This window comes from Vulpes lagopus, chromosome 3, assembly GCF_018345385.1.
Source record: "Vulpes lagopus strain Blue_001 chromosome 3, ASM1834538v1, whole genome shotgun sequence".
NCBI classification, from domain to species: Eukaryota; Metazoa; Chordata; class Mammalia; order Carnivora; family Canidae; genus Vulpes; species Vulpes lagopus.
This window is the reverse complement of record NC_054826.1, coordinates 146056277-146083561: the sequence shown is the minus strand read 5'-3', so window position 1 is coordinate 146083561 and position 27285 is coordinate 146056277. Positions and strand designations below refer to the sequence as shown.

Sequence of the window (27285 nt, the reverse complement as noted above, 5' to 3'; positions counted from 1 at the left end):
GACACCTCACCTCTCCTATTCCTACCCCCACCCCCAAAAGGCAAAGCGGTTGAAGCCCATAAACAAATAGTTCTGGAAATTAACTTCCTTGACCAGAAGAAAACTCAAAGATAAATTCCATTCTGCATTAGTTTTCCTACCCTTCACTGTGATCGGGATTTATTGTGGTTTCTCTCTCCCTGGGGAGATAATACTTGATTGATCAAACACTTCTGACACACAGAAGCTTAAAAACAGAAAGAACTACAATTGCATGCTATCTTAAAAGAAGTATGATGACCATGACCCACAATCTAGGTCATTTCTGAGCCACAGGAAAGAGGAGGCCATTTTTCTCTTAAGGTGACAACTCTGTGCGAGTGAGTTACTTCCGCACCCGTAAAATGAGAAGACAAACAGGACTTCAGGGGTCAGCCTATGAGTGCTTCAAATAGTGCTGAGGACGGGTGAAATACCAAGTCACTCTGAGCTTGGCTCATCACCATCACCACCACCTAGACCATCGCTATCTTTGAGAAGCTGCCTAGGTGGCATAGGAGCTAACCGCCAGGGCTTTTCATGTCTGTACAAAGCTCTGACATCTTTACTCAAATGTTCCTATTTCCAAAGATCCATCCTGCAGGAGCTACAGGTTCATAAGATGAAGCAAAGAAAAGGAAAAAGACAGAAGAAGATGAGAAAAGACATTTTACAATTACAGAAAAAGGCACCTTATTTTGTGTTTTCAGTCATGTTTAAAAGATGAAATTCTTAAGAACATTCTTTCCAATACGGGAAGCCAGGAAAGTTGCAAAGCTGAAAAATCTCTCTAGAAAGAGTCCTAAGTTGCCCAGTCCAGAGAGCAATCTGTTATTTGAAATCCTTCTCTTAGGTGTATACTGCATCCCCACTTATATTCATATATGAGCATCCTTGTTAAACCCAGAATGGGAAAAAAGGACTCTCTTCAGAGAAGTGTTTTTACAAGCTGAGAGGAACAAGGAGTAGAAAGCTGGCACCTGCGCCTACCTCTCTCTGGGGCTGGCCAAGCCCTGGGTCAGCAGCACGGAGGTTCAGGACGTGCACTTCCTGTGGCAGCCCTGTTGTGCCTCTGCTGGCACACCCCGACAAGACAGTGAAGCTCTCCATTAACGCCTGGACTGGATGAGAGGCATTGACAGGCGACAATTCACACTGGGTACTGGGCTCTGGACCTGCAGAGGGAATCACAAACACAAACCCCTCAGAAATAGCGATTAATTGCGCTACAATTAAATTACTTATTCTAGATGTTCAAGCCACTGCCAATCCACCAGAGGAATCTTTCCAGGTAAGTTGTCTTCAGAACTAAATGGCAAAGAAGCGTGTTAGCCTATTCTAAAACCCCACTCTCTAAATTCCTTTTAGATGATTTTGACATGTATTTGATTATTTAAATACCCTTTTAGACACACAAGTCACGAATGTATTCCTCTGGATGGAGGAAACCTCCCATTTGACATCTGTGTTCAATTCCTTCTCCGTCTCCTAGAAGAAAGCCAGAAGTAAATGGAATAAATTGCCGAAAGCCCAATAATAGTATGCATAAATATTAAACAACTAAAATTGCACCCAAAAAGTATAAGCTACTGTCCCTTAACTTTTAAGCACTGCCCTCTTCTTAGAAAGAGCAGAACAAACTTAAGAATGATACAGAGCAAGCTATAACTAGCAAGGGCAATTGGGGCCAGAGTTGTACAGCAAAGTTTGGGCCAGAGGTCAGAAAAAAAATCCTCCCAGAAAGGGAGAAGTGTATGAGTAGAGCCCCAAATGGAAAAAGTAGAACCCTGGTCACACTTGGCTCCTGCTTCCTCGCTCTCCCCCCCATTCCCTAATAATCAGAACTTGAATTCTGACATCTATTCCTGCCCATCTCTACCTCCTGTGGTCCTCATCGCCTGTCTCTAGACAACTGCAGATCTTCCTAAAAGGAGACTCTAGGGTTCAGCTCTTCAAGCCACCTCCCATTGAGAGCACCATCCACCTCACCCAAGGTGCTCAAGGGATGGTTATTTCTGATACAAACACCAGTCCCTCCCATCACTGCCAGCATCTCCTGTCCCTTAAGGACTCCTGGCCTGTGAATAAAGCCCAAGTTTCTTAAGCAGGTGCACAAGGCCTTTCCTGACCAGTCCCTTCCTCTCTCTCCAGCCTCACCCCATCCCACTCCAGCAACCCCAACTGGCTTCAAGTGCTCCAAATATACCATAATATGTTCTTAACACCACATCTTTATTTAAATTTGTTTCCTTTACCCAAATCCCTCTTCCATTCTTAACTCTGCCCCACAACAAACACCCCAAACTGAGAGAGGTACTCTTCCTCCGTCCTCACATGCTTTCTCTGCCCATCTTGGCAGTTTCTATGCCAGTGTGACCTCCTGGACTGTGGGTTACTCATCTTTGTAACCTCAGCACCCATCACAGCACCCGGCACGTCAGAGATGCTCAAAAAATATTTGTGAAATGAATCATCAGGCTTTAAAAAAAAAAAAAAACTGCTCCCTCCCTGACTGGTGATTAGAACACCATTCTGGGGACTTGGATTTTGCTGTAGGGAGCTAATATGGGAAAGAGATTGCTGTGATGATGTGAGGTACAACCCCACTTGGGCCTCACCACACACTGGCTGGATAGGAACATCCAAGGAGGAGGAGGAACCAGTGATACACCTCTACAAATTTGGTGTTGTCTCCATTTAATACCTGGGGAGACTGGGACTTGAACATACAGCATCCACTAAACCACACCTTTCCAAGTGGAATACAAAAAAGACCTGAAAACACTCAAATTAGTTCTTCTGACTTCTACATATTAAAAGTACTCTCCAGGATTACAGCCTCGGTGTAAAATGCCAATGCAGGTCAGAACCAGGCAATCTTGCACCCCCACGGCTATACCAAAAGCAGATACCCGGCTGCCTGATGTGCCAAGTCTATTTCAGAACTCACAGAAATTATCTAGGCTGATAATAGTTATCTGGTCCGAAATGAAGTATGCACCTTCTCAAATAATCACTGCTACTCTCTGTGCTGCTGTACTGTTCCCAGCTGCTGAGAAACAGAGGTGGTGAAGGAAGATGTCACGGTGGCAAAAGAGGGAGGTACTGGACAAATGATTCCCTGAAGTCCCCATGTAGGGCCAACAGTATGAGCAGGTGCTCCCCCTACTGTTTCCCCTCCCACCCTCACCAACAGCAGTGGGCTGTCCAGTGTATTTCATGCCCCAGAGCTCCAGAGTCTCCTCCTCCTACTCAACTCTGGGGACACACTGAACTCTGGGGACTTGGTTTCACAGCCTCTTACCATGAATCTGCCATTATCACAAATTAAGCACAAATAAAAATGCTTTTCAAGATAGGGGGTGGGTTAAAAGGTGATGGAGATTAAGGCGTGCACTTGTCCTGATGAGCACGGCTGATGTATGGGAAGTGTTAAATCACCATGCTGCACCCCTGAAACTAATATTACACTGCATGTTAACTCACTGGAATTTAAACAAAAACTTAAGAAGGGGCACCTGGCTGGCTCAGTCTCAGCAGAGCATCCAATTCTTGATCTTGGAGTCATGAATTTTTTTTAAGATTTTTATTTATTTGAGAGAGAGAGAGCACGTGCACAAGAGAGAGGACGAGTGGGGGGAGAGGCAGAGAGAGAGGAAAAAGCAGATTCCCTGCTGAGCAGAGAGCCGGATGCAGGGCTAACTCCCAGGACCCTGGGATCATGTTCTGAGCCCAAGGCAGAGTTAACTGACTGCGCCATCCCAGCATCCATAGGGTCAGGAGTTTGAGCCCCACATTGGGTGCAGAGATTACACCAAAAAAAAATTAAGAAAAAAAAAAAAACAACCTTTCAGCTCCATTTTTATATGCATGTGCAAAGCTGTGACTGGCCTGTGGTTCACAGTTCCGCTCAAAACACATCTGCCATCTGCCTGACTTGCCCTCCTGGCAATGCCACCATCACCCATCAGGATCTTCCTTAAATCACCACACTGCTTATCTCCGCACAGGGGCTGGAGCAAAAACTCACTAGCAACAAGTCAAAGGAAAAGGTCTTTCCCAAAGAGGGAGGGTATCAGAGAGGGGACACCCCCAGTACTGGGGACTAGCAATCCTGACCTTAGAATCTATGGTTTCTGTCCTGCCCACAGTTCAGGGCAGAGCAAATCCCACTTAATGGGCACCCGTTCCAGCCGTGTGCTTTACAAGTCAGCCCGAGGTCAAAGAAAAAAGAAAGCAATGCACAGGCCACACTCTGATCAAGTGATTGGATAACTGCACTTTACAGAGACCCACTGGGGTCAGTGTTTAAACACACTCCCTATAGAGTGTCTCTGAGAGTGTCTCTGACCATCAGGCACACCAAAGCAGTAGTTTTTGAGGTTCCTTAGTGTATTTTTTTGCCTCCAAATTAAAAAAAAAAAAGCTACAAAATAGGATTAAGCTATCCTTAAAGCCAAAAACAGCAAGAAAGAAAAGAAATTAGGAGTTATCCACCCTTAGCCTCCAAGGATAAGTAAGGAATGGTACCTTCAACAATTCAACACACAGTCTGGTGTAGTAAAAAATAAAATAATTTGCTCCTATTTATTAAATGCTCACTATAGGCTGGGCAGTGCTAGATCTATACAACCTTGAACACCATCAAAAAAAAGTGGTAGTGCTCCTTTTTTTTAAGAAAAGGAAAATAAGTTCAAGGCACTTAAAGGGGAAGGGGAAGGGATAGAAAAGGAAAGAACCACAAGATGCTCCAAAATCACAGGATTTCATATAAATAAAAGGCTCTACCCTAGAGTTCTTCCTTTCACTCTTTACCCAGTAGCCAAAACTTCAATACTGTATTGGGGGTGGGGAGGAATCAATCATGAGATGAGGGAGGTAGCATTTTTGGTTGCTAAGAATCAAGTCCCAGCTGCGGCTTCCCCACCCTCAAATGTCACAGCAGGGAGGAACCACAAATTTGTTTTTGTCCTCTCCTTCCAAACACTCTGATAAGGCCCTTCTCCCCAGGTGACACAACACTTCCCTCGCCATCAGCAAGCCCCCAGCCTCCTGCCACCTCTGGGTCAGGCCCCGGCCTTCCTGACCCTCTCCTGAAGCCACAGCATGCCTCTGTGAGATGGTCTCAGAGTGGCTTCCACTGCAGGCTGCTCACACAATGCCAGAGCCACATCCAGGGAGAAAAGCTTCCACCTTGGGACGTGTGACCCACCCCCAGGCTCTACACCACACAAGCCTAAGCTACTACACCAAGGCAGCCACCACGAGGCCCACGTGCAGTGCCTCAGAGCCACAAAGGCTTGGAAACCAGGAAAACATGTGCCGAAACCCTGTCTGACTCATCTGCTCACTTCTGTGGTGACCTGCAAGCTCTGGAGCTGCTCGTGTAGGCTCTCACTGACAGCCTCAGAAGGCTGGGAGTTTCTCTTGTGGCCACCACTGGAAACCCACAGCCCTTCCTTCCCTGAGCAATCCCTTACCCACAGTCAAGAGGCAAGTGAGCAGCGTGCTCTGTGAGGATGCTAATCAGCACAGCAAAAGCTACTTTACCACAGTAAGGATCAGCCAAGGCACAAACGATACAGTAAGAAACGGCTGGCTGAAGGCAACAGTGCTATAAACACGCCCTCTTGTTCACCTTGCACAGTTCTTTACAATTAAGACATTTTACCCAAAAAGGGGGGGGGGTGGCATTTTTACAGTTACTTTACCTGAAGCCTCACAGAAACTCTGTAACGTGGATAGAACAGATATTATTTCCACTATAAGTAAAATGTTGCAGCCACAGAGCTGGGCTCATATTTTGATAAAGTGCTTCCTGACAGGCACGTACAGGTTCACCTCCAGAGGCATTTCTCACTGTTGCCTCCCCATCTGGATATTTCTGTGTATTCTAAGCATCTAGTACGTGTCCCATCCAGGATTCTTTGGGGGTCATTCCCAAGAAGTCTAATTTTCCCTTGGTCTGAAAGCGTGAGCTGAGTTGATCCTTCTCTGCTGGCTACACAAGCAATTTGATCTCCCCCAAATCCTGCTGGGTGTTGTGTTTTGTTTGACGTGCCCTCTTTCCTACCCTGAAGTCAGACTCTATTTTTCCTTCTCAGGATACCCTCCTCAGCCACCAGGACAGACCCATGGCCCCTATTTGCCCCCAAGATACTATATCTACCAAGTAAAAACATTTTCTGACCTGAAGGCAGCACAGATTCAAGTAAACCCCGTGGTGAGAAACTCACCAGGTGGCCCAGACCGAGGGGCCTCTTTCACAAAGCGGGGCCACCTGAGGCAACACTGTGGTGCATATGGTGACACCCTGGGCCTCCACCTCCTGTGAGAAGCCAGGGTTTAATTCTTCCGGAGTACAGTTATCATGCACCTTCTCTGGGCCACACACTGCGCACGTGTTGTTTCTAATCCCCATAACACCGCTGTAAAGACAGTGTTAAAATCCCCATTTTAGAGTAGTGGAACCTGGGACTCCTTAGAGGCTGAGTAACTTGCCAAAGGTCACCACCGGGAGGGCGCAGGGTGGAATTCGAACCTGGGCTCTCAGACTCCGGGTCTAAGCTCTTCCCGTGATAAGTCGCCGCCTGCTTCCACCCAGCATTTTCCTGTCCTTCACCTCAGGGCTTCATGAACAAACAGACTTACTGGTCAGACATACACATTAACTCATGTTTGAGAAAATAAGCTGCTTGGCTCACACTCACAACCTTTTGGTCAATTTAAAAGACTTCATAAACTCAATGAGAAAGCACAAGCTCATTTCTCATTTTACCAAATGTCGTCTTCCTCTTTTCCACTAATGTTTGCTTATCTGCACACATGGGAAATGTTCCTATGATCTGGCTATCACATCAATGTCTAAATTCCCAGTTCCACTTAAAGGGGAAAAAAATGCAAATGGACTCACCCTTTCATTACGTCCTTTAGCTACAACACAGCATTCCGATCTCTGTTTCAGAACCCCCACGTCCACACTGGCTGCAGGCCAGCACTCAGGCTTGAGAGAATGCAGACGAAGCATCTGGGAACAGATGCATTTGCTGCACACACTTTAAATGTAATCTGTCCCCAAAGAAATTAATATCACACCTCACGCAAGGAGTAAAATCCTGGACGTAGGGGAGTTATTGTTTGGGGGAAGGTACAATAAGTAATTTTCACATTTAATAAATGGGATCCTTAAGCATTTTAAATACCAGTGCATACCAAGTTGACACAAACATCTGGTACCTATTGCACATAATTTCCAGCACACAGATTCCCCATATCACCCAAGGTACTAATGAGGAGCGTGTGTTCAGCTGCAATAAAAGGGGTAAAGATGTAGAGGGAATCGCAGGGTAACATTATAGCCTGGGACCAAGACATTGCAGTGGGGAGATTTTATTCCAACATCACCATTGGCTAATAAGGGTTTCTGTTATTGTCCCACCGGGAATTCTGCAATGTTGTCAGCTGTGAAGAGGGACAAACTCCCACAGATTGTGTGCCTGGGCACTGCAGGATCTATTCTGCCCCTGAGCTGAAAATTCCTTCTACCCCCATGGGACGTGAGAAGCTGTAGGAAAGGGCACCCATGATGATTCCTCAGCCACCAGTACAGCCGGGCTCCCAGTGAGCTGCAAGCAAGGGAATGCGACAAACGCCAGGATATGATGCAAAAACAAAGCTCCAGGAAAAAACACCTGGAAAGCCAGAGCTCAAGAGTGCCTGCAGCGTACACAACATATGCTGGTGTTTATACCATCTCAAATTACAACTGGTTGGAGCTACAGCCCTTTGGGGATGGAACTGTGGAATGCACCACCATTAAAATCCAAAAGAGGAAAAAAAAAAAAAAATCCAAAGGAGGCCCTTCTACCAAAGTCCCACCTAGGTTTTTCAACAATAAAACTTAAGGCTAAAGCTTATCCTTGGTAGGAAAAAGACAAGCAGAAGAGTTTCTAGCATTCTAAAACCCGTAATGCGTATGTCTCAGGCAGAAAGAAAAAGCCATATTTTTCTACAGTACGACTCCTTAGGCATGTCTTATCATAGTTTCATCCTCCAAGTGAATATCTAAATCCAGACCTTCCTCTTGACAAACTAACCCTCTTCCAAGAAGTCAACTGCCAACTTGTTGGGCCAAAAGCCAATGCATATTTGTATATTGTTGTGTTCAAATCATGGTGCAACCATACTGAAGAATTTCCTGTGTTCAAGTTGTGTTTTTAAAAAGTTCAAAAAGGAACAATGGAAAAAGCATCTTTAAGAATTTAGGTTCTCAAACTGTTGAGAAGTGCCACGTTATAATGGCACTTACTCTTCCATCTAAACAAGATACCATACAACCAAGAGTATCAGAGGGGACTCATGCGGCTCTATGAGGAAGTGGGGTTTTTTTCATGTTTTTTTATAATCTGAAGAGAACAGGTAGCAGAAGAAGTATGTTCTTAGAAGTCACCACTAGACACAGCAAGAGAAAAGCCCCTGTATTAGAGACAGTGGTTACAGGAGGAGCACTAGACCAGGAAACATGAGAGGTGCCATTTTACATCCAGATCTGCCACTTACTTGTTGCTTAACCTTGTCCTTAAGCTTCCCATAATCTTCTTTCTCTTACTTTATGAGAGGTTCATAGATCTGGAGACACTATACATGCCAATGCTTTACAAATTTCAAGTTCTATCAGAGACACTAAGTCCCCTGAGGGGAGAAGAAATAAATGAATGAAAATATTTTCTCCATTGAAAAATGTTTTCTTTATGAGTTTTTAGAGTGATTAATAAAATATCTAAGATAAGACGTTCTTATACTACTCCCTAGCCAATACTCCCCAAAAAATTATTTTGAAGAACTGCAGCAGCAAGATTTAAAATAAAACTATGTGCAGTATTAGAGTAAAAATTCCTGTTCTCTGAGCAAATTCTGGAAGTACAAATCCCAAAGGTGAGAAAAGTCCATGTTTCTGCCTCCAGGGAATTACCCAAATCCAGAGAGTAATCTGGCATCATCTTGGCTGACTTTCTTGTTGTTTACTTTCAATCTAGAAAATGGTACACCTGTTCCTATTCTGACAAGATCTAGGAAGCTAGGAATAAGGGGGACACTGGCTCGCTACTCAAGTGTTTCTGTTAAGAAGGAAACAGAGCTGACAGTTTGTAAAAAATCTAAGAACAACCAGTGTGCTGCTGTTCCTTTCACAGTGAAGCTAAAAGGTTCAGGAGAATATAAGGAGCTGGTGTTTGCAGAGACTACAGCAGTTACAGGTCAATCAAGCAGCACCATTGAGAAAACTGCTAGATACAGCCAGGGAACAGGATGGTTGTGCCCAGCTTGTAGCCCTGGCCCAGAGCTCTTTAGGGCTCTAAATAGAGAGACTCCATAAACCTGATATACCTATTACACTTTTCCTTTATAGCCAATATCAGCTTTTAGTTATAAATCTATTTGGGCATATGTTTGTGTGCCATTCATTTATTAGGGCATATGTATTTATGTCTTCTGCTTAGCTGGAAACCACATGAGGGCAAGGATCATGCATGTTTCTTGTGCTTATCCTCTATCTACGCAGAGCATGGCACAGTGCCTCACAGGTGGCAGGTGCTCACAAATACTTGTTGGGTGATGAATACCTCAAACAACCAAAACCCTAATTCTCTACAAACGATGAAGCTGGTAGCCCAGGTTTGTATCTCTGCCCTGCCACCACACTTTAGCTTTGTAACCTGGAGCAGTTACTTAACCACTCTATGTCTCTGATATTTCATCTACACAATGGGGATAATCATAGTATCTGCCCCATAAGACAGTTCTCAAGATTAACTCGTTTTTATTATCCTATAATTATAATGATTATTACCATCTCTCCAGCTAAAGCACGTGTCCTTTAAAAAAAAAAAAAGATACTTTTAACGTATCCCAACCTCCCTTTTGCATTAGGAATCACAGAATATTAGAGTTTACAGGAAAACTGGGGCCCACGTACATCAGTGCCCTCACTGTCACCCACAGGGCCTAAGGAACCTCTACAGGCATATTATATTATATTGTATTCCGTGTTATTGCACTTCATAGGTACTGTTTTTTATAAAATGCAGGTCTGTGGCAACCCCATGTTGAGCAAGTCTATTGGCAGCATCTTTCCAACAGGATTTGCTCTCTTCCTGTCTCTGTGTCACATTTTGGTAGTTCTCACAACATTTCAAACTTTTTTCATTATTATATTTATTATGGTGATTTGTGATCATTGATTATGACACATGGAAGTTCAGGTGATAATTAGCATTTTTAGCAATATTTTAAAATTAAGGTATGCACACTGGTTTTTTTAGTCATAATCCTATTCCATACTTAATGGACTATAGTTAAGTGTAAACATAACTTTCATATGCACTGGGAAACCAAAAAATTCATTTGATTCACTTTCTTGTGATATTGGCTTTATTGTAGTGGTCTGGAATCAAACCTACAATATCTCCGAGGTATGCCTATATAAACTAGTTGGTAAAAAGGCCTTCTATTCCAATCCTTCCTAGTTTTCAGACAAGTCCTGCCATGACTTCTGGTCCTAAAGATGCAAAATTAATGTACCAAGATAGATCTGACTAGGGTACCCAGTTTTAGTGGCTCTACTTCTAGAAATTCCTGATCTGCTGTGTGTCCACCATACTCAAAAAAAAATTAAAAGAAAAAGTTCCTGATCCAACCCAAATATCATCCTATATACTTCTTTATTACTTATATACTCAAATACTTCTAGAAAGGAAATCGAGGGGCTTGTAATAAAAATTTTTAAATGGGCTTAGAAACCCATGTAAGCTTCCAAGCAATTAAAAAGTGGCTATGACAAAAAATTTCATCAAAGAACTTAAAGGAAACTATTTCATTTGAGCACCTCACCTAGTTCTGAGCTTCCTAGTCGCCAAGGTAAAAGAGAAAATGTGATGCTTATACGGCCTCATTAAAAGAAAAAACAGGACAGCCCAGGTGGCTCAACGGTCTGGTGCCGCCTTCAGCCCAGGGTGTGATCTTGGAGACCTGGGATCAAGTCCCACGTCGGGCTCCCTGCATGGAGCCTGCTTCTCCCTCTGCCTGTGTCTCTGCCTCTCTCTCTCTCTGTATCTCTTGTGAATAAATAAATAAAATCTTTTTTAAAAATGAATTAATTAATGAAAGATAAAACAAATCTCATAAAAAGGAAAACAAGTCAGCTCTTGGGATAAGAAAATATGTTTCCTAAGTCTGAATTTCAGAGGCCTGTGATAATGCAAGGATCAGTGATTTCAAGAGTCATTTTATAAAAAGTATAGGTACATAACTCTTCTTATATGGCTTCATTAAAAATAGAGGGAATATATTCTCTACAGTGAATTTCATTCAGGGGTCCAGGCAATTCTCTCTGGTATGTATGCACAAAAACATCTTTTCTAGAATTGGAAGTTTTTTTGTTTTTACTTTTTAAACCAATAAATTACATCAATGTATGTATGAAGGCAAAAAACAAAGTGGCACTAGTTTGCTAAAGGCATTTGGGGGATTTTCTGATCTTGGTTTTTAAAAACTCGCCATTCAATTAGTCCAGTTTCAGATTTTGGGGGCACCTGGTTCGCAGTCAGTGGAGCTTGTGCTTCTTAATCACAGGGTTGTGGGTGTGAGTCCCATGTTGGGTATGGAAATTACTTTTTAAAAATCTTTTTTAAAAAGTTTTAGATATTGCTATGCTGAGTCAACCAGCAATTTCTGAAAAAAAAATCTAAGCAGAGTTATCAGTTTAACAACAGGCTAGAAGGGAAGGGTTTAATTCAATCAAATTGTATTTAACCTAAAGACAAATATAAGAAATTATTGTACTGCTGTTTAATAAACTCTCCCCAAAATTTAAAGCTGACATAAATGAGATAGCTGTTCAGAAACCACATCTACTGAGCATGCTCACAACAAAACTTCACACACAGTAAAGTACTGTCAAACACACATCTGTATCTGACAAAGCAACCTTTCAAAACAGATGTGTCATCAGATGTTTCAAAGCTTAACTTTTTTTTTTTTTAAAGTTTGTCACATTCAATCAAAGCAATTTCTGTTTTTCGGAAATCTGTGTGTTATTTGGGGGGAAACTTTTCTTCGGTGTTTTTCCACTCTGGATCAACTAGCTCCTCTCTTTTCCTCCCAAGTGAATCTTTGGAAACCACTCTGCCACAGGGAATTCACCTTTTCTCACATGGAGACGAACTCTAATACTTTCAAAGGGTCAATCTGAAAATGAAATCCTTTGCATGCCAATTCCTAAAACAAAAAGGACTTTGTTGCAAGATTTGCACAGAAAAATGTATGAAAGCTTAATCCATTATTTAAAGTAATAATTAATTCTTTCTCTGAGTATTTTATATCATATTCCCTTCTTCCCCTCTTACTTCATCTGGCCCCCCCCCCAAAAAAACACCTTACCACCACACAATAAATGCTTCATTTATTCAGCACTGACTGGTAATGGGATATCCCACATAAGCAAATCTTCCAAATAAGTAAGGCTTTACTCCTTTCAAGAAAGAGATCTAAGTCATTTTTATGGGAAATCTACATAAAATGGACTACATACATAATTATTTCCTGGCCACCTTAAATATTGTGAGCATCCTGAATATCACTAATTTTTTTGAAGGACTTGAGGTCATCATTATGAATACTAATAACAACTTATTAAACTTTGGTATGTTATTTCAGTATTTGTCTCTACACCAAATGGTCCCATATTTGCGTTTTATAATGGTGCCTATACTTTTTATCTTTCTGATTTTCTCCACAGGCTGCAGGTCTGTCTCTCCACTCCAAGACCATCACATATCATCTTTCACACTCAATACTAAGTCAACAGCTTGGCTGCAGGCCATCCCACCTACAGAGTAACCTCTACGGACTTCTGACCCCTATCTTCCTTGTAACTCACCAAATGTTTTGGTTTCCTTCATGTACTATGGATGCACAAACCTGCTATAAAAGTGACACTGTATAACCTTAGTGACAATAATTTCAACACTATTAGTGACACTGTCCACACTAACCTAATTTGAATGGCAAGCCATCAAAGAAAGTGAAATATGCACTAAGGGTGAACTGCTGGGAATTTAGTTCACACAAAAACTGTGCTAAAGGCTCTACTCTATTACTCTGGGGCTTCAAGCATTTTAGAAGTACTATCTTTTCAAGAGGAGGAGAAAGCAAATATATGACCAGGTCTCCTGTCATATATATACATATATACACACACACACCTGTGTGTGTGTGTGTCTGTGTGTGTGTCTCATGGCATCTCCCTCTCTTCTTTATTTTTCAGGATGAATAGATATTTAATCTGCACATCCCAGGTTAATTACAATTTTAGCATCACCTGCACATTCTTCTGCATTATAGCTCCCCAACAGAACTTGTAATCACTATTCCTTCCCATCTTCACTCTCCCACCAGTGCTAGCAGACACTGTCACTGTGATCAGTCACTGCTACCAGCATCCCTGTTTGAGGTTGTGTACAAATGATCCATTGTGTACAACACAGTGTAGGGCAGCCTGCATGCTGGACAGTGCCATATCACAATGAAAACACACAAAGCCACTCAAAAAGCCCTTCCATTGATACTATTTGCAGCTTTCTAAAATCAAGTCATGACATGGAATCTTCCCTACCTTCTGATCTTAAGTTAGAGGTATGAGTCAGACTGCCCTCTTTGCAAACCATGATTATGCTAAAATAAATTTTTTTTTAATTTTTAAAGGCAGATACAGAGAATTTTTGCAGTTTCACAGACTCAGAGTGGCTCACGTTTTAAAGCCCTCTTCTGAAATAAAATACTGTTTCTTTGCCCCAGAGATAACTCATAATTTATCCTAAATTTTGACCTTTTTTACTGTAAAAAGCATAGGAAGTTACATGGAAACAATGAATGGAAGTGCACTTTTTTATTAAACAAGAACAGGAAACTTTCAGTAGTTTATGGTAAAACTACATATTTGAGCCAAAGAGAAAACTTAGACTGGGCTCTTTTAACTCTTAACTTCTCACCTTCTCCCATCCGAAAGATATAAGAATATGTGGAACTGACATCCATGAAACAAATTTCAAGACAAGAAAAAATTAACATTTATAGGCTTCAAAATTATATTTCCCCCAAATTACTTAATGAGCCTCTTCACACGGGCCTACACCTACTTATTCTACTATTGCATGGCTCAAATGAGTCATAATAAAACTCTGGAATATTAAAGACAATAAGTGAGGAAATTCCAGAAAATATAAAAACTATTTCAGGGAGCCAAAACAGAACTGTATTTATTTTTCTATCCTAATGCATAGGAATGAATAAACCAGCAAATAAAACAGGCACTCACAAAAGTAAACATACATCTGGCTGCAGCTCTGTAACATAAAGTCTTCCAAATTTACCACCTCCTCCATACTAAAATACTAAAAAAATTATCTCCTCAAACAAAGCAAGCACCCCCAAGCACCCTCCTCCAATTCTAAGAACCTTCTACTATACCAATTTAAAAACAGGTTTTCTTTGAATCCACAACACCCAACACAGCAAGCGACACATAACAGGAGCTCCATGAATGTTACAGAAAGGAAAAGCCACATGTTATTCTCATTCACTTTAGTCTTAGTCCAACCCTATCTGGGTCATGGCTCCAACTGCGCTAAAAACATATCACTTCCCTAAGCCTCAGTTTTCTCATCTCTAAAATAGGGATAATACTTATCCTGGCTAATCCCCAGGATCATTATGAAAGAAATGAGATCATGGATTTGAAAGTTTTTTATTAAATCAGGAAGCCCTATAGAAGAGTCAAAATATTACCAATAAATATATGAAAAATCAGTAGAAAACAACATCCTTTCTCCTCACTGCCCTACTCTTTCTCTTCAAAAAACAGCTCATAACGTACAGTAACAGACCTTAAGAATATAGAGGGAAAAAGGCTGAACTTGAGGTTAGAAGCTCCAGGTTCTAGTCTCAGCTCTGTTAGTAACAAGCTGCTTGACCTGGGCCACCTATAAAACTAGGGTTAATCCTACCTATGTTGTCAAAGCAAACTAAAGTAATGGATAGCAAAGAATTCTACAAGCTTAAAAGCAAGACACCTATAGAAAAGATTAATTGGAACTTAACAAAAAGTTTAGACTTTAATGGCTTTATTATAAAATCAGTTGACAAGGAAAGAAACCGCCTGTAGTTAAAACCGATAGTAAAAGACCCTCCCTGAAAGAAGACTAAGAAAGACCATGGAGTAAAGAAGGCTCCACAGTGGAAATGCCAGTATTAATAAGTAAAGGGATGAGGGCTTTAGAAATAGGAACACGGAGAAAAAAAACTGTGGATTAGACCCCCTGTGAGTCCCATTAAACTTGAAAATTGAAATAGCAGGTCAGATTTTCTCCATTCCTGGTGAAGGCAGAGGCAGGCAACCCTAATTCTACATGTGCATGCCCAGCATTCCAGAACAAACAGCAGCTCAAGCAGAAAACACAGAAGGAGAGTAAGAGGAGAAAATAGATCAACAAACTACAACAGATTGGTCACTTAGTAATTAAAAAGAAAAGAAAATAACCGATTTGAAAGTTCAACTCAAGGTTGAATTCCCTATCAGAAAATTACTGGAGGCCAAAGCCTACATCTGCATAATACTTTAAATCTGAGGCTGGTCTTTGGAAAAACATTTGACAAAGATTATCAAAACATCTATTTTTCTTTCTTTCTACTCATTTTTCTCCATTATTTTTCACATTAACCCTTGAGCTTCACTTACCACTCCTGCTTTCTCAACTACAGTTAAGCAAATACATATAAATACAGACTGATAGACACTATATAACAAATTTTTCTATATCTATTCTTTAATCGATTATTTCCCTTTTATAATTGAGCGAATGGCAAACATTCACACACCTAACAGTCAACGAAATGAGCCAGTGCACAGTGCTATTATTGGAACCATCCTGACAGTGCTTAGACAGTTTCAGATTCTTCTTGGATTCCAAAATGCTCACTTTTTAAAGTGAGCATACCACCTGTTCCAGCTGTGGGAGTCTTTATGGGATTTTATTTTGAAAATCACTAGAGACTGTGGTTCCCACCTATTGGCCTCAACTGAAACTTTAGACTCATGTTCTAAGCATGAACATTCAAGCACAGCTTTACCTGGTGAGAACACATCAAGAGCAAAACGAAGCATTAGGGAATTTAATTACATGCATTTTTTATACCCTCTACCTATGCAGAATAAAACATACTTATCTCACCACTTTTTTTCCCTAAGTTAATCCAGGACTTCAACTATAGTAGGATATGATTATTTTCAATTACTCCCATATAACTGATTTTCTTATTAAAGAAAACATCTTCATGTCACCACAATACGAATCACTGAGTACCTGATCATTTATGATCTCGTCCGCTATGCATCTAACAGAATCAAACTGGCCCTAAGTAGTGAGAATTACTGGCCTTGCTAAGAATTCAATAACCCAGTATACAATAAGAACTCTAGTTATGTATTTGCTTTAAAATAAGAACACTAACTTTTAACTCCACCATAGGCTTTGGACTCTGCTTCTAACTTAATGGGGAAAAATTTATCATGATGAGGTCTAATTCCAGGTAGCATTAGTGTGTTAACGCAAATCCCTAGCCATCTGATAGTATTTTTACAAACAAAGCATCATAAAGAACATATTGTTCAAAAGTCATGGTAACTGTGCTTTCCAAGGTCCATATTTGACGATCTTTAGGAGAGGATTGTAGATATTAGCACAGAGCAGTAAGTGAGATGCAATCCTTCTTCATGACAAGGTCACTTGCAAAAGAACACTCTGACCTTGGCAAAGTTCTGGAAAATTTAGACAAATAGGAACTGCAAGAAATGTTTTTGTTATTTTATTATTGGTATTTGTTTTTTCAAATATTGCCTGCTTTAAATCACCTCCTTGATTTTTAAGCCGGAAAGGATGCAAATGCCTGAGTTACTATAGTTACCTTTCTCCTGCTGCTTTTAACTGCCTATAAAGCAGTATCTGTAGACACCAAACTTAAATCACCCTGGCCTTGCCAGGACAAATGTTGGCCCATGTATTCCAGCAAGGCCATGAGTATTCTGAAGGTCAAACAAAATGAGGATTATTTCCAGTCAGAAAGGAAGTCTTTGCTTTCTGGAAGGTAGCCCCCAGCTCAGCCTTGACTTGGTATGCTACAAGGCAAGTAAACCAAAAAACTGGAAACACCCTTCATTTTTAATCAGTACTTTCTGAAAAGATGCTACTGATAACCGGGAGAAAATGTGAATGTACCTGATATGTTCACATTCCGCCCTGCCCCCCCGCCCCCATCTTGGCTTTTCTCCTTTTACAGATGCATATACAGATGTTTGAAAGAATACTTCACTGATGAAGTTTTCAATATAAACTACAGAACATAAATGTGGATTCCTGCACTATTCGTGAGGAAGGTTTGACACATCACCACTTAGGGTTCTCCTATTTACCAAACAAGTCTCTATAAGTCCTGCCTGTAGTAAATAGTATCCTAGTGATTATGGTGCTAAAATGGAAAAACAAGAAGGAAAGTGGAGGGTACTTTCTGATGTCTACTTTTCATAAAGGGCCAAAAACCTAATTGTTTTCAAGCACTAAAGGTGTAAGATCACTTGGACCAGTTGAGATTTGCATCCTATGGGGCAAGCATAATATTCTCTTTCTCTGGCACGCAGAAACAAAAAGCAGTCTCATCTGCCCCTTTTTTGCAGATAAGGAAACTGAGGCCCACAGAAATCAAGGGACAGTTTAGCTTGGCAGTCACCACCTACCACAACACAGTACCACTGTCTTCTGGGGCCTAGCCACCCAGAAAGGCCTCCTGTGTCCCCAGCTCTGGCACCTAGTCTTCACTCCTTGTCCCCAACATGCTGAAGGCCCACCTAGACCTTAGCGCTCACCTGAATGGTCTTCACTGCCTCCATGAAGCCTCTCTCAGCCAGACAGAGCCTCATGCCTTCCTCCGGATTCCTACAGCAGGCTGGTTCTTCTTAGAGGCACACACCACAGCACCAAGCTGCATGATCCCCCCTACCGAGTCGAGTGAAGAGTTTCCTTATTAATCCTTCCCAGCCCCTGGACAGGACCTCGTACATGGTAAGCACTCAATAAATGCTTGTTCAATGGAATTATTTAGTTGATTAATGAATAAAACGGTGTTTCCAAGGTTCCACAGCAAGTGGGCAGCAGAGGTAAAAATAAAACCCAGGCTTCATGAGGACCAAATACAGCTTGTACCATGGCCACCACGAAAATCCACGGCTGCATTTGTTTTCATGTGTATGGTGAGGTGTGTACTGTGTTGTGTGCATACACACAAAGTCCTCACAACTAAGCTAAGAACAGTGAGGCTTCTCACCACTAAGCTTGGGTTTTTCACTGTGTCCCCACAACTTTAACAGCTATTTTATATCAAAATGCTAAAAAACTGGATCATTTCCTCTTTTTCCCCCCAGCCTTTTTTTTTTTTTTAAAGTAAAGTTTAGTACAGCAGGAAAACTGCTGAGCTGAGACACAGAGAAAAGCTGACTCTGCACATGCCTCATTGTTTTCCATTTTCATTCCAGCACAGTTGTGGCTGGAAACCAGCATTTAGTATTCCCAATGGACCTGCGTCCCTGGTGTTTCAAAGCGTTACACTTTATACCCTACTCAGAGAGGTGTGAGGCAATGGACTGTGTTCTCTCATATATATCATGTATCTTTAGGGAAGTAAGCAAAATATGTGTTTGAGGGAAGGTGGAGAAAAAAGGGACCAAGGGAGTTTTCAGAGATGTAATTACACATATACAAGTGGGACCTCTCATGTGTATGTTTTGGAGGTGGGAAGTTTAATGTAAACGTTGACTACATTTGTGCTTGTGACTTTTATATACATACTGAATCACCATACACTTCAGCACTCATCTGTTAAAAATACTGAAATGTTCATTGTAAGAATTACTCTATAAGGGATTTGTATTCCATTGTTTTTCCCCCCCAGGTTTTCTTAGCTTTCCTCCTTAAATATATTTGATAACTTATTTTTAAATTTTTGATCACTTAACTGCCAACAGGATCCTCCTATTATGATCCATGGACATGGGCCATTTTGCCAGAAAAGAACTGATGCCTTGTTTCCAAACTGCTCTAATTTTGCCTCTGGAAGAAAAGGCTGCTCACACTTACTTCAGGGAACCCAAAGACACAGAAGCCTTCCTCAAATAGCTCAAAACAACCCTTCAATTCTGACCATCACCCCATTCCACTGTCCCTGTGCAAAGGGACCACTTCTCAAAGAGCTAAGGCATCCCACAGGTTGAAAATAATCATCTCTGACCCCTATGGAAATGAAAACTCAAAGGGAGCAGAGACCATTTGTCCACTAAAGGCCATTCTCCTGTTGAGGGTTGGGCCTCCAGGAGTTAGCTGCATCTACACATACAGGCTGTAGGTGTAGATAAATAAAAATGATTTATTTTTTTAGCATGATACTAAATCCACAGCCCACAATAGCAGGACATTGCTATCCAGGCACCAAGGTCTCAGTGTAGCTGCTATCACAGCCTCCTGAAGTCATGAGTCATACCTCCAAGCATGATGACACAGAGGCTGCACCCCACCCCACCCCAAATCTAAAGGATGCCCGCTCTCTCCCTACTCACACTACGATGCTTTATTTCAAAGACATTTACTTGCTATGATTTTTCTCCTTAAAGACTGTAAGAAGAGAATGGACCAGCTTCAGAGCAATGGGGAAAGAGACACTGAATTGGTAATCAGAAGACAAGGGTTCAAATTCTGAACTGGCTTCCTGGAAGCCATATCACTTTATACAAGTCACAATCTTTCCAAGTCTCACTTTCAGATAAATGGTAAGTAGCAGCACATTTTTCATGGGATTGTTAAAAGATTTCAATGAGATAATACATAAGAAAGTACCTAGCACATTATTAAGTAGTTACTAACCTTTTGCCTAGAAAACAATCATAATGCTCAATTAATACTTTTCAGAGGGTGTGATCATTCAATAATAAAGCCCAATAAGAATATTCTGAGGCCTTGGCAAAATTTTCTTAGCCAGATTTGGGGGGCAACAGAAGTGGCCAACACCTCCATAAAGGTATTACACCATAACCATAATTACACCATAACTTTACAATGTAACTGTAAAGGTATTACAGTGTTACAGGCAGAGGTGTTAACTGCCATAGTATTTACAATAGAGAAATACTAGAAATAACCTAAATGTTCATGAGGGTACATCTGTACCATGAAATATATATATACTCTAGTTAAAACAGTGCTATTTGTACTGACAGAAACATCTTAATGACATATTGTTAAGCTTTTTTAAAAAATTATAGAAAAGGGATCCCTGGGTGGCGCAGCGGTTTAGCGCCTGCCTTTGGCCCAGGGCGCGATCCTGGAGACCCGGGATTAAATCCCACGTCGGGCTCCCTGCATGGAGCCTGCTTCTCCCTCTGCCTGTGTCTCTGCCTCTGTGTGTGTGTGACTATCATGAATAAATAAATAAAATCTTTAAAAAAAATTATAGAAAAGTACGTTAAGAATGATACAACTCAGTAACTCCCTAAAACTATGTGTGTATGTACATAAGTGCAGAGAAAAAGGACTGGATACAAATTCTAACTGCAAATAGTTCTTACCTATGATGGGGGCGGTGCTAGAGTGGGGTCAGGAAGGTGAATGGGCACTGGGACTTTGCTCTTTGTCTTTCTTATTTAACTTTTTACCATGCAAATATACTGTTAAGTATTACTTGTATAATGAAAACAGTTGTATTTATATAATTAAGAACTAGAAACACATACTGTACTTTACCATAGAAATAATTTTGATTAAAGCCAACACTGGTTAATTAGTCTTCTGCCCTGGATGTCTTATATCGGGGGCAGCATCATATGTGGTTCAAAGAAACCACCACCTAGGGTACTCTAGGCAGCAGAGAACCCTGGTCTACTCAACTTGTGTGTTAACAGCCTCTTCTCTACCTGAGGGAGGGCTTTGGCTAGATTCCCTCCTTCTCTGTGGCCAATGACCCAGCAGACTGAGGATCTTGCCTGGGCTCAGTAGCAGGCAGTACTGAAAACATCTGCCTTGTCCTATCTGAGACTTTGCCTCAGTTTTCTCATCTATAAAATGGGAACATATATATACTTTGCAAGCCTGTCGTAGGGATTATATGACACATACTGACGTGGCAGCTTTTAACACTGCTATTATTAACCAGGCAATAGAATGGGTCTCGAGGTCAGTTTTCATCTGTAAAATGAGATCCTGGTATTTATTTTTTAAAGCTTCCAGCTCTAATATTCTATGAGCATATGATGAAGAAGAAAGGTAGACAAACATGCCAAAAAGTGTAGTCAGGTGTCTGGGACCAGAGAGAGGAGACGACCTTTGAGACAGGGGCTTGGCAAGGATGTGATTTATGTGACTGCTATCATGTCATGGGGTGAGAAGAAAAGACGGTAAGAGAAGCTTTATTTCCTCCAGTCTAGAAGACTTAGAATTTAGAAAGATAATAGAAAGACACACATAAAAAAACATATTCATATTCTTCTACTGCCAAATAGGAAACATTTTCAGTATCCCCTAACACCTGCTAGTACTAGTACCTAGTACCTAACACCTGCTGGGAATAGCAAAGCATTCCAAAACAGAGAATCTTAGTGTGACCAGCCCAAACACAGCCTTCATCCTTCAACCTGCTCAACCTTCCAGGACAGAAGTTCAGGTTAAATCCTTTGAGAACCAACTGTATCTCTATACATCTCAGTCTATCTTTTAGGGCTCAGTTGAAACTCTACTTCCCCTTATTAACCTCTCAAACCATCCCCATTAAAAGCCATCTCTCTCTCTCTTTGAATTCCCATAGACTTTGTTCTTCACTTTTATCAATTTCTACTTTATATTATAGTTATTTGCATGCCTGTTTTACCTCTGTTACCTCCCAACTCCCCTGGTAAGCTGAATAATGTTCCAGTCAGTGATCCCCTCACAAACATTTCCTGAGCATCTAGCTGTATGTTATTAGGTATCATGCAAACTGCTAGGGATACAGAAATCATAACACCTTTTCCATCTTCACAGAGCTCACAGTCTGATGGGAAGATGGGCAAGTGAGCAATTTTAATAACCAAGAGGCTACGGGGACATGGAGGAGGGTCCTCCCCAGTCCACCGCAAAAAAGGGAAAGATCAAAGTGTCAAAAAAGTCTTCCAAGGAGGTGATATCTGAGCTAATTCTTCAGAGTTGTTGAGGGGCACCTGGCTGGCTCAGTCATAAAAACATGCGACTCTTGATCTCAGCATGAGTTGGAGCACCCCACTGGATGTAGAGGTTACTTAAAAATAAAATCTCAAAAAAAGTTTTTTTAAGGAGAGGAAAGAACAAATATACTAAAATCAATAGAGGGGGCGCCTAGCTGGCTCAATCTATAGAGCGTGCAACTCTTGATCTCGGGGTCATGAGTTCAAGCTCCATGTTGGGAGTAGAGCTTACTTTTTTAAAAAAAATTAAATCAGTTCTACTTTGGAAAACTGGGTTGGAATTTCTTATAAGGTTAAACATATACTTATCATACAACAGAGCAATCACACTCCTAGGTATTCATCCAGAAAAATTAGAACATAGGTCCACAAAAAAGACAGGTTTCCAAATCTTTCTACCATTTTTTTCATAATAAAAAGGAACAACCAAATGCCCATCAACAGATGAATGAATAAACAAATTGGGATATATTTATACGATAGATATACTTAGCATCAAAAAGGAACAAGCTACTGATATATAAAACAACTTGTTTGTTAACATTTTGCTGAGGAAAGGGAGCCAGACTAAGGAAACCACATGAAATTCTGGAACAGGCAAAACTAACCTATAGTGACAGGAAGCAGGTCAGTAAGTACCTGGGACAGGGAATATTGACTACAAAGGGGCAGGAGAACTGGGGCAAAGGGGATCAGTGATACAAAAAAAAAATCTGTATCTTCCACAACTTGCTTGCGGTGGTAGTTAAAGAAGTATATACATTATCAAAACTCATCAAAATGTACAATTAAAATACATGCATTTTAGTCCATGTAAATTTTACTTCAATAAAGCTGATTGATTTTTTTTTTTAATTTTATTTATGATAGTCACAGAGAGAGAGAGAGAGAGAGAGGCAGAGACATAGGCAGAGGGAGAAGCAGGCTCCATGCACCGGGAGCCTGACGTGGGATTCGATCCCGGGTCTCCAGGATCGCGCCCTGGGCCAAAGGCAGGCGCCAAACCACTGCGCCACCCAGGGATCCCTGATTGATTTTTTTTTAAGATTGTTATTTATTTGAGAGAGAGAGCATGCATGCACCCATGTGAGCAGGAGGGCAGGGCAAAGCAGAGGAGGGCAAAGCAGAGGAGGCAGAGGGAGAGATAAAGAATCCCAAACAGACTACAATGAGTACAGAGCCCCCTGTGGCGCTCAACCTCACGCCCAAAGATCATGAGACAAAACCAAGAGTCAGAAGCTCAACTGAGCCACCCAGGTGCCTCTCAATAAAGCTGATTTTAAAAGAAAAAATATATAGCACAATGTTTAAGAACTCTGGAGTGTTTAAGACTCTAGAGTCAATTGCCTCCTCTATGACTTACTGGCTATGTAAGAGTTAACCAGTATTAGTATTAGTATTAGCATTAGTATTAGTATCAGTATTCATATTCATATTCATATTCCAGGCAGAGGGGAGAACACAAGCAAATGTCTACAGGTAAGAAACAGCATGGTAGTGTAGAACTACAAAACAACTTAGTGGTGTGGAACATAAATTAAGAGGAAAGACACGAAGGGGACGAGATCAGAGAGGCAGAAAGGGTACTCATCTACATATGCCCACATAAAAACTTGTACACAAATGTATTTAGCAACGTTATTCATGAGTCTCAAACTAGAAACAACAAAAATGTCCATCAACTGATAATGGATTAATAAAATGTGGTACACACACACACACAAAATGTGGTACACACATACAATGTGGTACACACATACAATGCATTACTATTTAACCATAAAAAAGATGTAGGCTACAATATGGATGTCCCTTGAAAACCTTACACTAAGTAAAAGATATCAGACACAAAAAGCCACATATTATAGGATCACATTTACATAGGATGTCCAGAATAAGTAAATTCATAGAAATAGAAAGTAGATTAGTGATTGTCAGGGGCTAGAGGAAGGGGAGAGTGGGGAGTGACAGCTACTGGGTATGGAATTTTTTTGGAGTGATGAAAATGTTCTAAAATCAACTGTAGTGGTGGTTGCACAATTCTATGAATGAACATACTAAAAACTAATGAATTGTAACCAGTCATTTTAAATGTGTGAATTATACAGTATGTGAATTACATTTCAAAGTTGTTATAAAATATTTAATGAATATCAATATACTAAGGAATATTTGACAAAAGTTAAACACAAAAATATTTGAGGGGCACCTGGGTGGCTCAGTGGTTGAGCATCTGCCTTTGGCTCAGGTCGTGATCCCGGGGTTCTGGGATACAGTCCCACATCAGACTCCCCGTATGGAGTCTGCTTCTCCCTCTGCTATGTCTCTGCCCGCCCCCCATGAATAAATAAAATCTTTAAAAAACACACACACACACGCACACACATATACGAAACATCTTTCCATTCAATTTGTTCAAATCCCTTATGTGCCAGGTATGGAGGTCACAAATACTGAGTAAGACAGAATACCTTAGCCTTAAGAAGCTATACTCTAGAAGTGGGAAGAGAGGCAGGTACATAGTGTAGCACCATGTTAGAGGGACCCACAGAAAGCTGTCTAGGGCACTGAGGGAACACAAACAAGGGCCAGGACCTCCTCTCCATTACTTTGTCTTTGACTTCTTATCCTCACATGGTCCTATACTAGATGCACGCTTCCTCTATTGGAAGTCTGCTCACATTTATTTCGGCAGGAGACCCCTATGGTAAACAATGTGATTGATTCTCTAGTTGATCAGTCTAAGTCATCATGGCAACTCTATTAGTGATTGCCAATGACTGGCTTAAGGATGGATGGTGGTGCTCTATCAATTCAGCCAATGAATGCAAAAGAGAGGAATGCTGGGAGTTTGGAGAAAGAGGCTCTCTCTTAAGAAAGCCAAAGGCAGCATATCACTCTTCCTTGGACTATAAACAAAACCCTGACACCTCCTGAGCCATTCCTACAACCACCAGGAGACCTGCCTTCAGTTAAGATGACCCTATGGTAAAGGCAAAACAACCTCAGAATTTAATGGAGTTAGTCCAGTTTCCATTTTCTCCTGTCTACCATTACATTAAAAAAGCTTCTAATGATGCCACCTGATGTTTTCTCTTCCCTCATGGGTCAGGAATACCTACGGAGCAGAGACTAGAGGCTACATCTCTGTTTCATTTCCTCCCTCAGAGTCTAGCACATAGTCTACCATTGCAAGTCACATATTTCAGAAGAACAAAAAACAATGAACAGAGTTACACTTAACCCCAAATACTTTAAAAATCAGAATTTTACAGAAAAAGATTACCAAAATAAAGGCCTTTCCTATTAAAATTTACACAGTTCCCTTCACAGCCTCAAGCAAGGACCATGTTTTACCAAGGGAAGGCTCTGTCCCTTTCTCTCCACCACTTCCTGTGGTGCCATGTGGAAGAGGTCCTGGGCTTCCAGGGAAGGTAAGCAGCTTGGGGTAGGGACCCCGTAGGTGTGATGTAAAATGACAGGCAAATGGCTAGCATTTGATGCTAAGTATCATAGCAACAATCACAACAACAGAACCAGTGGGGCGTGTATAGACTGGCATTTACAACATGGAATGGTACTGGTTTCTATTCTCAGCATGTGTCACTGACTTACTGACAAGACAGTTAAACATAAAAAGGGTCCATTATCAGTGGTAACTGGGACAAAGTCCCTGGGCTAGAAGGAGTAGGAAAACTCTAGCAGTAATCCTCAAACCTCCTATTTCTCAATAGTTTCAATTTCCTTCTCCAAACCTTTTCTAAAACTGCTATTACCAAAATAAACTAATTTAAGTTGACTTCCACTTCCTTTCCCTGATGTGAACGCACGGAAGAATGAGCAGGAAGAGATACAAAAACTCCCAATTATCCACCCCTTGTAAGGCTTCTTTGTATGCCTTCTGCATAAGATCATTCATTAACTAAGAATAAGTTACTGATTTGTGATAACACCGTTCCTGGCACACAGTAGGCACTTGATAAATGTTTACTAATGGACTACAGCAAACTAGAAGAAAACATGTGAGCGTTGGACAGAGAGGAATAAAGCCTTGACTCTTAGAGGCTCACTTTTAAGCCAACCTGTTAAAAACAATAATAGTGCACGTCATCAAAAAGCTGAAAAGAGCTGGTTTTGCAGCTAAGGCTGCTGTTACTCAATGCTCCCTGAATGAATAAATCTATTCAGTTTCTCTGACCCCCTTCCAGAACACAAGTGAGTTACAGCCAGTGCAGACACTGGCTCTCAGCTCAGTTGCTATTAACCTCACTGGCTAACTGTAAATAGATACTAGAGAAACCTGTTCAGCTCCAGACTGTCCAGACATCATTTTGGTTAACGGCTTCAGCTAGTTCAGGATACTGGCTTTTCAGATCACCCTGAGGTCTGCTTTCCAAAGCCTGACAGAGCCAGTACAGAATACACTGTTACAATCTTCTTCCATACCTTGCCCAAGAGAACTTAAATGTCATTATAGTTATAGAATACACCTGGAGAAGGAGGCCTCTTCCCTTGATTACAAACAGAGTGAAGCACAGGATTTACCTGTACCAGTAGTCATGCCCATGATAAACTCTCCAGTGTGACAAATCAACCCCGTCAATATTTTAGCTGCATTAAATGGCCAGAGGAAAGACTGTGCCACATGGCAAACTCACATTTCACATCTCAGCCAAAACAGGGCAGAAACATCACATCCACAGCCCAGAGTACAAATGTTCAGCACTGAAATGGACACCAATTAGATACCTGTGGTTATAATTTAATTTAAATCCTCAGTTGAAGGAAGACCACTACTGATTTGGTTTGGTTTATCAACAGAAGAGTTCATAAGGAATTATCATGAGCAAACAGTGGCAGCCACCCCAGTAACCATAAAGGCCTGAGTACTGAAGGAGGACACTTAGCTTTACTCCCTTCGC

At 41.1% G+C, this 27285-nt stretch overlaps 1 protein-coding gene across 4 annotated transcripts in view; it reads right to left on the bottom strand.

Annotated features, from left to right (window-relative positions):
- Positions 1 to 27285, bottom strand: part of TGFBR3 (transforming growth factor beta receptor 3) — a 193994-nt gene that overhangs the window by 113127 nt on the left and 53582 nt on the right. For all 4 annotated transcript variants that reach the window (XM_041750917.1, XM_041750919.1, XM_041750916.1 and 1 more), the window contains exon 3: positions 1009 to 1193. In XM_041750917.1, the coding sequence (XP_041606851.1) occupies positions 1009 to 1193 (185 nt within the window). The remainder of the gene's footprint in view (positions 1 to 1008; positions 1194 to 27285) is intronic.